This window comes from Mustela lutreola, chromosome 10, assembly GCF_030435805.1.
Source record: "Mustela lutreola isolate mMusLut2 chromosome 10, mMusLut2.pri, whole genome shotgun sequence".
NCBI lineage: Eukaryota > Metazoa > Chordata > Mammalia > Carnivora > Mustelidae > Mustela > Mustela lutreola.
In genome coordinates, this window is record NC_081299.1 from 40,685,705 (window position 1) to 40,701,716 (window position 16,012).

The 16,012-nt window shown below is 39.4% G+C and overlaps 1 protein-coding gene across 1 annotated transcript in view; it reads left to right on the forward strand.

Annotated features, from left to right (window-relative positions):
* The first annotated feature begins 1,203 nt into the window (after nucleotides 1-1,203).
* Nucleotides 1,204-16,012, forward strand: part of RNF11 (ring finger protein 11) — a 39,717-nt gene continuing 24,908 nt past the window's right edge. The window contains exon 1 of the mRNA XM_059138437.1: nucleotides 1,204-1,816. Within this exon, the coding sequence (XP_058994420.1) occupies nucleotides 1,694-1,816 (123 nt within the window). The 5' untranslated portion in view covers nucleotides 1,204-1,693. The remainder of the gene's footprint in view (nucleotides 1,817-16,012) is intronic.

Consider the following 16,012-nt stretch of genomic DNA (forward strand, 5'->3'; position numbering starts at 1 on the left):
ACCTCCAAAAATCATTTCTGATCCTCACCCAAATGGTCTAATCACTCTCCTTAGGGCTATCTAAAAACCTCTGGGGGGAGGGAGGGGAGGAACTCATCTGTTACTTGTCTTCCCAGCTGGACTCTGGGCTCCATCAGAGACAAGCTGGATCTGGTAAACCAGTTTCCTTAGTGCCTAGCATAGGGTCATGTGAGGGGAGAAAAATAATCAGTAAATGGTGAATAAAAGAAAGGGAGTCCAGACCCACTTCTTGTCTTCTGGGAGCATTTTCATCTTTCTTGTTTCCTTCCTTTGCATATATTGCTTCTTGGGCTCTTTGTTCATTCAACCAAGTGATCCTAGTCTACCTTAGGCAATGTGTCAGGCCATGCACAGAGGAGGGACAGATGATTCAGTTTGATCAGGTTGTGACAGAAAAAAGCTCAGAGACTAAGAGCACAGAGAAGGTGGCTTACCCAGACTGGAGGGTTTGGGGAAACAAAGACAGTTTAGGAAGGACACGGGAATAATGGTTAGCCTGATGAGAGGTAGAAGGTCCAGAGTGAAGGAGAATTGAGCTAAGGTCAGAAAAAACAATATGGGTAAAGGCCTCAGCCAGTGGGAACAGTCTTCTAAGATAACCAAAAGTACTTTATTTGGCCTGGAGTTTAGAATATTTGAGGGGAAAATGGTGCTAATGAGTTAGGGAAAGTAGTCAGAGTTGTAAACCATATATGAATACTTAGTCATAGCAGTCATAACAGTTTTGGGAAGCCATTGAAGGTTTTAAATGGGGGATTCGATTTATATTTTAAAAAGATTATTCACCTGTGCAAATAGTGGATTGATTTGTTAGTGAGCTTGGGTGTTTTTCTGAAAGAATAAAGGGGATAAAGCCCTTTAACATTTTACCCAAGGGAGTGACACATTCAGAAAAGGGTTTATAAATAGATCACTTGGCAGAAGGCGGTGAGAAGACTGTCAGAACGGTACACAGGTAAGAGCAGAGACAAGCGGGGAGGGAGAGAGAAGTGGAAGTGAGGAGGCACGGGAGACTGGAGAGGGATTTCTGAGACAGGTACCGTGCCAACTGTCAGAGAGAGAACCAGAAACTGACGCGGCCCCAGGAACAGCTGCCGGAGGCGGGGAGAGCGGCGCGGCCGCGTCGCCGGAGCCGCCCACGGCTCCCGGCGCCGGGGGCGGGACCAGAGCACGCACGGCGGCGTGACGCAGGACCGCAGCTGGCCTCGTTCTGGCCGCCGCCGCCGCTTTGAGGCGGAGTAGGATGAGGCCCGCGGCCGAGGCTCCGGCGTCGGCAGGGGCAGCAGCAGCTGAGGCAGCAGCTGAGGCAGCCGCGACGGCCGCGCCCCCCCCTCCTGACCTGGATTAGGCCCAGCAGCTCCGTGGCCGCCGCCGCCCCGCGGGGGGGCGGGGTGGGGAAGTGCTTCGTCTCCCCGCCCCCCCCCCCATTGCCGCCTCGCAAGAGGCAACCGCCGCGACCCCAGCGGAGCCCGCGGCCCAGCCTTGAGCCCCCAAGTCCGGGGGCTGGCATGAGTGGCCCTTCGGGGGCACCGGGGGGCGGGGGAAACGCCGCCGTCTGAGCCCCGGCCTGCTGTCCGACCCCACCTCGCTGACCGAGGCTGACCGCGGAGCGTGCGAACGACCCCGCCACTGCTTTCTTCTTCCCGCAGATCGCACATTTTAGCCCCGGAAGATGGGGAACTGCCTCAAATCCCCCACTTCGGATGACATCTCCCTGCTTCACGAGTCTCAGTCCGACCGGGCTAGTTTTGGCGAAGGGACGGAGCCGGATCAGGAGCCGCCGCCGCCATATCAGGTAGGGGAGGGTGTGTGTTGGGAGGAGGGGGTGCGAGTAGTAGTGGCAGCTCCCGGCCGAGGTTGAGGGGGCTTCGGGGCTGTCACTGCTCCTGGCCTCGGCAGGGCCTGGCCTGGGGGGCGTCGACCCCCTTACAGCAGGGACTGAGGGTGATTGTTCCCCATTCCTAGAACAGGGGAGATCCTTCACCTCCCCTCAGAACGATGTGGGGATGGTATTCTGTCTTTGAGTTCTGGGATTCTAGTATGTGAACATATCCTCTTGGCCAGTGACTGGTGGTTCGCTTGTGGAATTTGGGAATGACATTTTTCTGCCTTTAAGTCTAAATCGTGTAGTCTGAGCTGTGAGGTTTGGGGATGATTTCCTCATCGCGCCGCCAACTGGATTATGGGTTTTGGATAGGTGGTTGTCCCCCACCCCATATATATTGTCATGTATGATCATCCTCCCCTCCCTCTCCCTGTACCCCGTGTGTTTATGTTAATTGGATCTGGTAGGTGTTCATTTCTCCTACATGAGAAAAGATCTTCAAGTGGTGATTTTAGTCCCAGCGACATCAAGAGTTGTTTATATATATATATATATATATATACACACACACACACACATATATACATATGTACATATATACATACATATATACATATATACATATATATATATATGTATGCATTAATTTTAATCCCTCCTCCTTTTGCTCCACCCCTATGACACACCTTTTAAACGCGCTGATTCAATAAAACTTGGGTATCTTGAACTTCGGAAACCTTTAAACCTGACTTAAATGCCTTCTGTTACTCGTGGTTCTCCCTTTGTATCAAAGACTTGCTCCTAAACAATTTCATTGCTTTTTGTACTGCAATCATGGGTCCTGTACATTTTTACATAATTAATAAGAAGCTAAGACCTCTTGAACTCAAAACAGACATGAAGATGTTATAATCCATAATATATATAAAAACCTTTCCTTTACCTTTCAATTTTCAATGATACTGGTTAAAAACTTTTTTCCAGAGGGGCTTTGATAGTTACATGGCTTAATTATTTTCCTGAAGGGGGTTTAATTTTCTAACTGGGCAGTCTCCTTTGTTGTTTCATGTGGTGACATCATTATCTAGTGTTATTCTTTTCTCATTTCTTTGTAAACCAGTGTCTCATCGCAATAGAAAAACCTGATCACATATGTTGGTTTTCTGAATAAAACCCTCAGGGTCCTTTCAGACATACCAATAAAGTTCAGTCTTAATTGTGGCCTACAGAAGCCTCCATGATTTATCTTTCATAATCTGTATTCCAGGCCTACCAAATAAACGAGTGTTCTCATATTTTTTTGCCTTTGCTCCAGCTGCTCCCTCTGCTAGGATCCCTTCCCCCAAGGTCGGCCAGGTGAACATCTAATCCTCTTTAAGGACTCGGCTTTCCTATCACCTCTCTCCCAAATCTCTATATTCTTCTCCCTCCCTCTGTAAGTCCATCATTCAGTTGTTTGTGTACCACCCCCCCCCCCCCCCACACACACACTTCCATAAGCCACACATAGAACACTTGGGTGTAAGGTATGTTTCATCATTAAGGCATTTCCTTCCTCCAGTGTAAGCTGCTTGCTGGGATGGACCTGTGTCACCTGTTATGCTGTTATGTCCCCAGTATCCGGCTCATAGTAAATACTTGGTAACTTTTAGGATAAATGAAGACTAGGACCTTGAGAACAAGGACTGTGTCCTTAATGCTTCGTGAAATTATTGGCACTAAAATGTTGAATGAATTAATGAATTTGAATTCAGTACCATGTGTTTTAAGTTTACACACCTGTTTCTTCCAAAAATTGTCACAGGGGAAGTCTTTTCATCTTTCTGAATCTTTGAAGCAAGCAAATTGTTTATATTTCACTCTTCATTTCCCTCAGATACTATAGGACAATATGCTTATTTCAGTTTCATGAGCAAATTTTTTTAGAGGTATGATTTTTATTTCAAAACCTCCTTCCATGCTTTCTAATCCCTTTCCAGGCAAATTGAATATTTTAACTGCCCTTTTTCTGTTACCCTTATGATAATACATGTAAGGATAACTAGAGTTTTTGGGAATTGTATTTGCTTTTTCTAGGAGGACTAGATGATAACGAGAATTTTTTTGGTATCATGAAGGAACATTTTTTTGAAACATATCTATTTGTGACAGTGGGAGTTTTTGTGGTTGCTCTTTCCTGAAGTGAATGACCTGGACACTGATAAGCAAATTTGGTATCAATTGAAAGAAAATTTTAAAAATGGGAGCATTAAAAGAAAAAGCTTCATCTCCTCCCAAAGGAAATAAGATTTATCGAAATGATTAATTTAAATGATCTGAGAAACACCAGGGGAATAATCTCTATTTTCAGTGGACAGAAGTTAGCACTTTTTTATTCAAAAAAGTATATAATTAAAAGAGCTACAGGAATAATAGCTTATTTCTTTAAAGAATAGTCTCAACTGTGGTAGGATTTTTAAAAATTTCATAAAGGGAATAGCTGATTATAAAGGAACACAGTATTTTTCTGTAGTAGGTAGTTAAAAGATGGCCTTTGTTTTTATGTTGCATGATGTACATATATACCAAGAGCTCTATATAGTAAACTTCTAAGTTCTAGTTATTTCCAGTTAGCAGGATCTGACAGATTTGTTTTAACTTACTCTTAAAAAGTAAAACGCTGAGGGGTGCCTGGGTGGCTCAGTGGGTTAAAGCCTCTGCACTTGGCTCAGGTCATGATCCCAGGGTCTTGGGATCAAGCCCCACATCGGGGCTCTCTGCTCAGCAGGGAGCCTGCATCCTCTTCTCTCTCTGCCTGCTTCTCTGCCTACTTGTGATCTCCGTCTGTCAAATAAATAAATAAAATCTTTAAAAAAAAAAAAAAAAGTAAAACGCTGAGCCATTATGGTTAAAGTTTATAGGAAGTACCTGTTTCTTTCCTGTGTTTCGTCAGTATCCTCTTAACTGGTCTCAGGGTGTTCACCCTTACCTTCCTTATAGTCTGTTCTTAACGCAGCAGTCATTCTGGTAAAAGAGATCATGTCACTTAGCCTTCTGTGGATCCTCATTTCATGTGGATCCTCATTTCATTCACAGTAAAAGCCGAATTCCTTAGTGTCCCATAAACCCTACATAATCTTTATACCCCTACACATAACCTCTCTTGACCCATCTCTTACTACTCTTCCCCTGCTGGCAACCCTTTTAGTCTCTCTGGCCTACTTGTTCCTAGGATACTCCAGGACCTTTGCCCTGGTTGTTTTTATGCCTGGAGTAGTCTTCCCCAGGTATTACCATGGCTGACTCCCTTACTTCTTTCAAGTCTACTCAAATGACACCTTCATAAACCCTTTGTGAACACCCTATTTAAAATTACAACCTGCCCTAACACCCTGGAATTCTCTCTTACCCTGTTCTATTTTTTTCCCCCATGGCATTTATCACTTTCTAACAGTCTTTTTACTTATTATGTTTATTGCTTATTATCTGTCTTCTCCCACCAGGGCTCAGCTCCTTGAGGAAAGGAGTTTTTTTTTAAATTGTTGAATAGTACCTTGCACACATTAGACACTCAGTTATTGGTTGAATGAATGGATTTCTTTTAAATGAATTAATATATTTGAGGCCAATGCAATTTAATGTTTTTTTTTTTTTTTTTTTTTTTTTTAAAGATTTTATTTATTTATTTGACACAGAGAGATCACAAGTAGACAGAGAGGCAGGCAGAGAGAGAGAGAGGGAAGCAGGCTCCCTGCTGAGCAGAGAGCCCGATGCGGGCCTCGATCCCAGGACCCTGAGATCATGACCTGAGCCGAAGGCAGTGGCTTAACCCACTGAGCCACCCAGGCGCCCCAATTTAATGTTTTTTAAGAACTATGCATATTCCTAGTGTCTTCTTTCCTTTAGTAGGGATCATTTTTAAGGAATCAATCCTAGAAAACAAATTTCAGTAATATTAATATAGAAATTGGTTTAAAATAATTATAAAATAATTTAGGGTTTCTTTAAAACTCTGTATATATAGTCTATAACAAAATGTTTATTTTATGAGAAAGTATTTGAATCTTTGTCCTTAAAGAAATGGGAGGGAAGAGGTTACAGATTTTTTTGAAGGTAAAAACAAAGAAATTGGGCACATCCTCTACTCTGTCCTTCCTGAGTGTTTGAAAAGAATACAAAGGAAATCTGCCCATCAAGGGTAGTCTTACAGGGAAGATAAACCATGAAAGGCCGGAGGATGAAGGTCCATAAGAGGAAAGGCCAGTTGGTTACCCAGTGCTGAAAGAAATGTGTGAACAGGTTGAAGGACCTGAGTAGGGTACTGACACTCTAAGTCCCACCCCTCCCATTTGTCATAGCCTATTTCAAGAATAGCACTTTTTTAAAAAGAACTTAATATTCATTGAACAGCAACAAAAGCCACTTTATAGTATTTCTGTGTACTGTATCTTGTTTATATAAATACAAAGATTGGAATCTCAAGTTTTGTAGTAACTATGTAGTTTGAGATTTACTGATCTCTTTCTCTTGTCCTATACTTTGTGATTAATTCATTTGGGATTTTGAAATCAAAAGAAGATAAGTTAATACAGCAGTGAGTGCAGGGGTAGCTCTGGTTTTGGAGTGAGATGGATCTGAGTTCAAATCCTGGTTGTCACTTACATGAAAAATACGAAGAGTTTATCAGATTATGTTGTGTGTTGAGGAATTTCTTTCATGAATAACAAAACATTTTGGATATTTCAAATTGTGACTGAATAAAGGTTCAAAGTTTCCTATAGAACTCATTAAAAGTAACCTTCCTTTAAGTCTAGAATGTAATAAAATACTTATTTTTAACTATTTAAAGCTGTAATAATAATAATACCTTGGTTTTTTTTAATAACTATGAAAAATTCGAGTATATGAAGTTTTTTTTATGTATTACGTTTTCTCTGCTTTTTTGGTGGAAATTACTTCAATCCTTATTTTGCATATCTTCATCTTATTAAATTATTTAACTTAAAATTCCCTTTGTGTGAAATTTTATCCCTCCCCTCTTTATGTTCTGTCTTATCATAAAGGTGCAGATCAGGTCCAGCCTCTTTAATAAAGCCTCCCCTGGCCATTTCTGTTATATTTTTGTTTGTAGTATTTATCTGGAATTCATATTGCATGACTCTTAGTGCTTTAACAGTGATAATTTTTCCAGTGATTATTTTGAAGAAATTACAATTTCTTCAAAAATGAGAATGATGTGGGGGCCCTTGGTGGCTCAGTCACCTGAGCATCCAGCTCTTGATTTCTGCTCAGGTCATGATCTCAGAATTGTGAGAGTGAGCCCCACTATAAGCTATGTGCTTGGTAGGGAGTCTGCTTGAGATTCCCTCCCTTTGCCCCTCCCCCCACTCTTGGATGTGCACTTTTTCATAAATAAATGAGTCTTTTTAAAAAACTAGAATAATGTCTTAAAAAGATATTTTAAAAATCTCTCAGTTGAATGTAGTGGCATCCTACACATTGTAGATCCTAGTGCCTAACTTAGAACTGTGCCTTCTCCCTCTTTTTTTTTTTTTTTTTTTTTTTTTGACAGAAATCACAAGTAGACTGAGAGGCAGGCAGAGAGAGAGAGAGAGAGGGAAGCAGGCTCCCCGCTTAGCAGAGAGCCCCATGCGGGACTCGATCCCAGGACCCTGAGATCATGACCTGAGCCGAAGGCAGCGGCTTAACCCACTGAGCCACCCAGGCGCCCTGTGCCTTCTCCCTCTTACAGTTAGTACCATGATTGAGGTCCTTATTACTTCTCATGGTAACTTAATTGATGTCTCCTCTCTCCCCCATTCATTTCATTCCTCATTTCTTGATAAATCTCTCCAGATCAGATCCCTTTCCTTTTAATCCTTAATGATTCTTCATGACTTATTACTGAAGGTCTCTATATTAGCAATCAGAATCATGATCTGGCTACTTACATACTTCTACAGCTTTTTGTAGTCTTGTATACAACTTACACGCTAGTCAGATATATTCTATATATGCCTTCTGCTCCAGCCTCCGCCTTTGTTCTTCGTTCACATTGCCCAGAATTCTTTTCCCATAATTGTTCCCAGTATAGGTTCAGAGTTTCAAGGTTCAGCTTCTATGCCATGACTCCCATTTCTGATTTCCCCCAATTTGAATAACATAGTAATCTGAACTCCTTTAGCACTTTGTTTACCATTCTTAGGACACTTTACCCTTCCTGTTTGATTTTATTTATAACAATGTCCTATCTCCTCTGCTAGGCTCCAACTCTGATGATTCAGCTTTACATTGCTAGAATTATGCTTTTCACATAGCAGGCACTCAAATAGAATAAATGTGAAAATCAGTTAATTGCATTTTTCTGTAAGAGTGTGAAATTCTATGGTTCTTCTTGCTTCTATATAAATTGTCCCAGAATTGTGGGGGTTTTTGGTTCTTTTTTGTTCTATTACTTCTTATTTATAAAGTACATGAATTTTTTCATTTGCGTTTGATTTGTGTTCTATAGTTCAGCTTGCCTTGTTTTTGTTTTTTCTTATTTGTCACCATTGTTGCAGGGGTTTTATTTATACCTGAAACCCACTCTGGATGTCCTTTAATTAAGGCTGATTCTTTGCCATTAAGAATGTATGTACCATTAAGAGTAGGACAGTTTGTGTGTCAGTGTTTAATTCTAGAGCTAATTATAGGGTAACTTAAGAAGATAGGAGTAATGCGTTACTTGGTGCATAAGATCTGAGAAATTGACTTCCTTAAAATATTTTTTAGCTAATACTTTCTAGAAATCTCCATATTTTATTGTAAAATTTTGATCTATTAAAATCTTAATATAATACTTCAGGTAGAATGAAATTCTTTTTTTTTCTTTTTTTTTTTTTAAGATCTTATTTTGGCTTCTAAATAGAAAAACTGTCACAAAATGACTAGTGTGGTTTCTCTCTGACATTTTTCTTCAGCCTGTGCCACTTTTTCTCTTTTGTCTTCTGTCTTTACTGTGTCTTAGCCAAGTTAAATTCTGTAAATGAGGAGGGGAATGAAAGATACTTGTAAATAAAAGTTACAGGTTAAACCTATTGTCATCTTACCTGGAGCCATTTTTTAATATAATTGTCTTCTATGTGTAACCTTCCTTCAAACAAAGAGGATGATGTATTTCTGTCCTGTATTCAAATAGATTATTAAAAAAATAGGCTGTAACAAGTAATTTATAGAAGTTGATTCCTTACCAGTAATAAATATTTATGATAATAGTATGCTCAGAATTCAGGATTTTTGTAATTGTGATATAAATGAAGTGGTGGAGATACTAAGGACTTAAAGTGGAAATGTGAATGAAAGATATAAGGAAAAACTGGCTAGTAGACAGCCAGAGACTGTGTTTTTGATGGCAAAAGAGATTGCTACATGTAATTGAAAAGTAAAGTGATAAGGGAGAATTAAATATATTCGACTCTTGGATAGTCGGCCTGACCTTTTGATTTTGATATTCAGTTTGACTTTATGGTATGTTGCTTTTGAAGTCTTAAGAGTTCCTTATTTTAATGGATCAAGAATACTTTTTTTTTAAAGATTTTATTTATTTTTTTTACAGAGATCACAAGTAGGCAGAGAAGCAGGCAGAGAGAGGAGGAAGCAGGCTCCCTGCTGAGCAGAGAGCCTGATGCAGGGCTCCATCCCAGGACCCTGGGATCATGACCTGAGCCAGAGGCAGAGGCTTTAACCCACTGAGCCACTCAGCACCCCCCCCCCCACGCCTTTTTTTTAAGATTTTATTTGACAGAGATCACAAGTAGGCAGAGAGCCAGGCAGAGAGAGAGAGGGAGAAGCAGGCTCCCCTCTGAGCAGAGAGCCTGATGCAGGCCTTGATCCTGGGACCCTGAGAACATGACCTGAGTCGAAGGCAGAGGCTTAATCCACTGAGCCACCCAGGTGCCCAAGAATACTTTTGAGTTCAGTTCGATATGAATGCGCATATACCTATCCTATAATAATATAGCCAACCTGGAGTGTGCTCCCACAGGCCAGTTGAGTATCTTGTAACTTAATCCAGAGAGCATACAGTAAATTAACTAAGGTATATGAAAGTATGGGAATGAAGAAAACAATTCTCCAGATATATTTGTTACTTAATTTATTGAAAATTTTCTGAATTCTTATGGAACTGAATGGCTTTAAGAAGAGTGAAACTTTTATAACTGACACAGTAAGTTAAAATGACATGTAATTTTTTATGACTTTATTATTTGTGGGGGGAAAAGCAGTTTATCATAAACTGAGTAAGTAAGGCTTTAGGATAGAAACCTGGATCCTCCATAACCATCTTCTTCTATCAATCAGCAAGTTTATATTAGGCACCCAGGGGAAAGGAAAACAAGCCCTTTACCCCTAAGGAGCTACCATTTTAGTTAAGGGGATGAGATTAATGTATATGCATGAACTGTTTATTAGTTTGGTATGAAACGGTATATAATTAAGTATTAAATTGCTGTAGACTTTTGAAGTTGGGATCAGTTTATGACAGGGCAGTGAATCAGATTTACTTTTTAGCTTCTGAAGACTAAGTGAAGTCGTACATGAACATCAGTGTAAGAACGGAATAAAAGCAAAAGAGCCTGCCCTGATTAAACTATGAGTGGGGGAGCTTAGAGCCAAAATAGTAATCAGTAAGTGAACATGAATTTTGAGTTTTATAATCTTGTACATTGAAGTGTAGTAATATATGTGTGTGTAAACAAACCTTACTGATTATGTACAATGAAGGGTATATCTTTAACACTATAACTAGAAGTAGCTTAACTATATAGCCCAGTGAACTTTTCTATATTATGATTACTATCAAGATATAGCCAATTTCCAACTCCCAAAGTCTTCCTCAAATGTCCTTCAACAGTCAGTACCCTGTCCCCAAAGATAATCACTGTTCTGACCTTATCACCATACTTGTTTTGCCTTGTTTTGAACTTAAATATTCCAACATTTTGTGAAATTCATTTATATTTATGTAGCAGTAGTTTGTTTTTCATTGCTGTACAGTATTCAATTGTATAGATACCCATTTAACTTTTTTTTTCTAATTTTTCTAATGCTGTCTACTATTGATGTATACTGGCTTCTTTTAGCTTTTGGTTGTATAAATCTGCTTTGACCATTCTTTTTATGTACATATCATACACACTACTTATTTTGGGTACATGGTTTTTCCCACAACATTTAATTACTGAAATTCTCAAAAATAAAGAGAAATTGACAGAATTTTTTGGACATCCATATTTCTGTGACTTAGATTCTATACATTTTGCTGTATTTGGTTTAACACCTTATCAGTCCATCTTATTTGTTGATGTATTTCAAAATAAATTGACAGTTTTCCAAAGTGGTTCCAGCAGCTTATACTCCTATCAGCCATGTAGTTCTATTTGCTCTGCATCCATACTAACACCTAGTATTTCTACATCTATACTAACACTTGGCATTGTAGTCTATTTTATGTTAGACATTTTGATAAATGTTTAGAAGTCTTTCATTGTGGTTTGTTTTTTTTTTTTTTTTTAAGATTTTATTTATTTGAGAGAGGGAGGAAGGGTAATGGGAGAGGGAGAGGCAGGCTCCCTGCTGAGCAGGGAACGTGATGAGGAACCCAGTCTCAGGACCCTGGGATCACAGCCTGAGCCTAAGACAAGACACTTTGCCGACAGCCACCCAGGCACCCTCATTGTGATTTTAACTTGCATTTCCCTCATGGGAATGCATACCAATGTGCATACTAGTATATGGTCTTTTGTGACCGGCCTCTTTCATTTAGCATAATGTTTTCAGAATTCATCTGTGTTGTAACATGTATTAGAACTTCATTCCTTTTTATTGTGAAATAGTCCATTGTCTACCACATTTTGTTTAGCCATTGTTCAGTTAATGAACATTTGGGTTTCTGCTTTTTGGCTGTTAGAATGCTGCTATGAACATTTGCGTACAAGTTTTTATGTGGATGTGTTTTCATTTCTCTTTGGTATACACCTACTAGTGGAATTGCCATGTCATGTAATTCCATGTTTAACCTTTTGAGGAACTACCAAACTATTTCGAAATCTCACCATTTTACACTCCCACCCCCAGTGCATAGGAGTTGCAATTTCTGTACATTGGTTGCCAGATCTTATTATCTTTTTTATTATAGCCATCTTAGGGGCTACAAAGTGGTATCTCATTGTGGTTTTGATTGCATTTCCCTAAAGACTAACAGTGTTGAGCATCTTTTCAGGTGCTGGTTGGCCATTTGTGTATCTGCTCTGGAGAGCTATCTATTCAAATCCTTTACCTGTTTTTAATTGAGCTGTCTTTATTATTGAGTTGCAAGAGTTCTTTATCTATTCTAGTCCCGTGTAAGGTATGACTTGCAAAAGTTTTCTCCCCTTTTATGTTTTTTGTTTGTTTTTTTTTTTTTTACTTTTTTGGTGGTGTTATTTGAAGCACAGAAGTTATCTTATGAAGTCCAATTTATTCTTCTGTTGTTTTGAGTTTTTGATGTTGTGTCTTAAAAGTTTTGCCTGACCCACAATCACAAAGATTTACTCTTGTGTTTTATTTCTGGTTCTCAGCATTTTGAGTTTTGAGTTAAATTTTTTTTAAAGATTTTATTTATTTATCTGACAGATCATAAGTAGGCAGAGAGGCAGGCAGAGAGAGAGGGGAAAGCAGGCTCCCTGCGGAGCAGAGAGCCGGATGTGATGTGGGGCTTGATCCCAGGACCCTGGAATCATGACCTGAGCCGTAGACAGAGGCTTAACCCACTGAGCCACCCAGGTGCCCCCATTTTGAGTGAATTTTTAAGTAAGGCCCAAATTTAATTCTTTTGCAAGTGACTATCCTATTGTTATAGCACCATTTGTTGAAAAGAACATTCTTTCCCCATTGTCTTGGCATTCCTGCCTGAAATCAATCATCCATTAATGCAAGGGTTTATTTTTGGACTCTTCAGTTATGTTCCATTGATTTTTATGTCTATCCTTAATGCTAGTACTACACTAATTCTGTAATAAGTTTTGAAATCAGAAGTGTGAATTTTCCAACTTTGTTCTTATTCAACATTGTTTTGACTATTCTTGGTCCCTTTTAATTCCATATGAATTTTAGAATCAGCTGTCATTTTCTGTCAATAAGCTAGTTGGCATTTTGATGTGACCACTTGAACCTTTTTTTTGTTGTTTTTTTTTAAATGAACTGACATTGAAACATCATTATCTTCCAAAGTCCATAGTTTGTATTAGGGTTTGCTCTTCGTGTACACTCCGAGTTTGAATAAAGGTATATTGAGATAGATCCACCATTATAGATAGTATCATTCAGAATAGTTTCCCTGGCCTAAAAATCCTCTGTGCTTTACCTTTTCATTCCTCCCTCCTCCTAACCCCTGGAAACTACTGATCATTTTATTGTCATCATAAATTTGACTTTTCCAGAATGTCATGTAATTGGAATCCTACAGCATGGGGCCTTTACAGATTGTCACCTTTCATTTAGTAATATGCAGTTAAGGTTCCTCTGTGTCTACCCATGGTGTGATAGCTAATTTCTTTTTGGCACTGGATAGTATTCTGTGGTCTTGATATACCACCCACTAAAAGACATCTTGGTTGCTTTCAAATTTGGGCACTTATGAATAAAGCTGCCCTGAACATCCACTTGTAGGTTTTTGGGTGGACAGAAGTTTTCACCTCCTTGCAGTAAATACCATGGAACACAGTTGCTAGATCGGTTGTCGTACGAGTTTGTTTAGTTTTGGAGGAAACTGCCAAATTGTCTTAGAGTACCTGTGCCGCATTATATTCCCACCAGTGGTGAGTAAGATTTCTTGTTGCTCTACATTTGATACTGTCAGTGTTTCGGATTTTCCCATTCTAATAGGTGTATAAGGGTATGTTTTATTGGTTTTAATTTGCAATTCATAGTGCCTCTTGGTGTCCTCCTCCTCCACTTTAGGTGGGGCAGGATGGCAAGAGGGAGATGAGGTTGCATATTTCCCTTCTTCCGTGTAATAGGCTAAAGCATTTGGATTTGAGTATTTCCATTTGTTCAGATAGGTTAGACTCTGGTAAAACCTCTGCAGGTTGGCTCTGGCAAAAGTTTCTCCTGAGTGCAGGCCTCCTTTTTCCTCCCCCTGTTAGAAGCATGAGGGGATTTTTCTCCTGATATGTACTTTGAGGACTGGTAGAGCTCTTGAAGTGGTGCTAGATAGAGGTGAAGATAGAGGTGGTGGTAGAGCTCTTGAAGATAGAGGTAGTGGCACTCAGTCTTAACTCAGTCTTTCCACATTGAGCCTCCAGCTGTCTGTCAGTTACAGTGCAGGTTTTCCTACCCCGGCACTGGTTCTGCTCATGGGTTTCTGCTCTGGTAAGTTTCAATTTTCTGTATCCACTTGTCTGTTTCTCCCAATTTTGGGGTCAGCAGTTTGCCCTGTGACCTCACTTCTGTGACAGATAAAGAAAGAGTGGTTTATTTTTCAATTTGTTCAAATTTGTTGTTGTTGTTGGAGTGATGTGGCAGTGGCGGTTTGTAAGCTCCTTACATGCCAGACCAGAACCTAGACTTTCTTAATTTTCATAATCTATGAAAGTGAATATTATTCCATCTTCTAAATAAGAAACAGCCCTATCAGCAGAGCCAGGCACCTGTGAAATTTGAGTTTTAGAGAGTAGAGGTATTTGTACATCATGGCAAAGGAACAGTGGAAGAATGAAAATGTAATAATACCAGGTTTGGCTCAAAGGCAATCATAATAACATGGGAGTCCATTTCTAGTAAAGTTAACCTGTCTGGAGAATGGGATATTGGAATGAAGTGGCTTTAACAGTGATAGTTGAGGTAATGAGACTCCTTTATAATGAAGTGAGTCTTCTAAAGATATTTTGTAAATCCTATAAGGTAGGTTTCATATAGCACAACAGTGTTCTGCTAAATTGACAAAAATACCCCTGTGCTTAACATCTATTTTATCATTTGAGGATAAGCACCCCTGCCAACTCAGAGCAGTATTGAAGGTAGCAAAGTGTGTTTTGGTGTTTACATGTCTTTTCTATCAATTGATGATTTCTCCTTCCTGTCTAACCTTTCTCAACCAAATCAATGTAAGAAATGGCATATTCATCATCAATTGGCATTAAGGTACTAGCTCCTGTCTATTAATTAAGGCTAATTGCAGTATAGTGTGGATGTATTTCATTTAGTGTTACCTCCACTAGTCATTTGTATCCTGGTTTTTATTGTATTTTTTTATAAAACTTTTTAAAAAAGATTTTATTTATTATTTGACAGAGAGACAGCAAGAGAGGGAACACAAGCAGGGGAAGTGAGAGAGGAAGAAGCAGGCTTCCTGCTAAGCAGGGAGCCTGATGCCAGGCTCGATCCCAGGATCCTGAGATCCTGAGATCATGACCTGAGCCATCCAGGTGCCTCTATTGTGGTATTTTTTTAAATATGGAAGTAATAGAAGTAGATTTGGAGCAAAGTGGCCTCTGAAGCTATAGGAATGAAATAGTCTATTCAGGGTAATGGAAGAGCAGGTAGGTTCAGAAAAGAGGTCTCTCAAAAGTAAAATTGGAGATGGGCTAGTAAAATCACACACAAGAATGTAATGGATCCAATTGTAGGAAGTATAATTGCAGTTAGATTTGTGGACTTACTAGTTTAAACAGGGATTTATTTTGGATAAGTTGGGGGTAGAAAACCTTCTAAAATGAATACATTATACAGTTTTAGCATTTTCATCAACACTTTTTTGTTCTAGTATACTTACCAAAGGTAGTAACGGTGTCTTAATGAGATTAATTCTCAACTGGGTCCTTTTTCAAACTTCACAACTCTCCCTTTTCATTGTCGCTCCTTCCCCATAAATCACTGAAATACTGACTTCTGAGCAGATTTTCATCTCATTTTATTGATTCAAAATAATTAGATTAGTTTATTATACTCCGGAAATAATAGAGGAGTGTCTCCCGAGTCGAATTTTGTAGAACATTTGTTACTGGGTGAAGCTTATTCTAATTTTAATTCTTGCACCTGCTTATTATCATTTTTTCCCCTCATTTTCTTTTCCCACTGTCAGATTGTTCTTCATCTGCTGTTAATGCATCTGCGCTTGCTGTGCCTCTCATTCTGCTTATTGAAAAACCGGATAATCAAGCTTGTCAT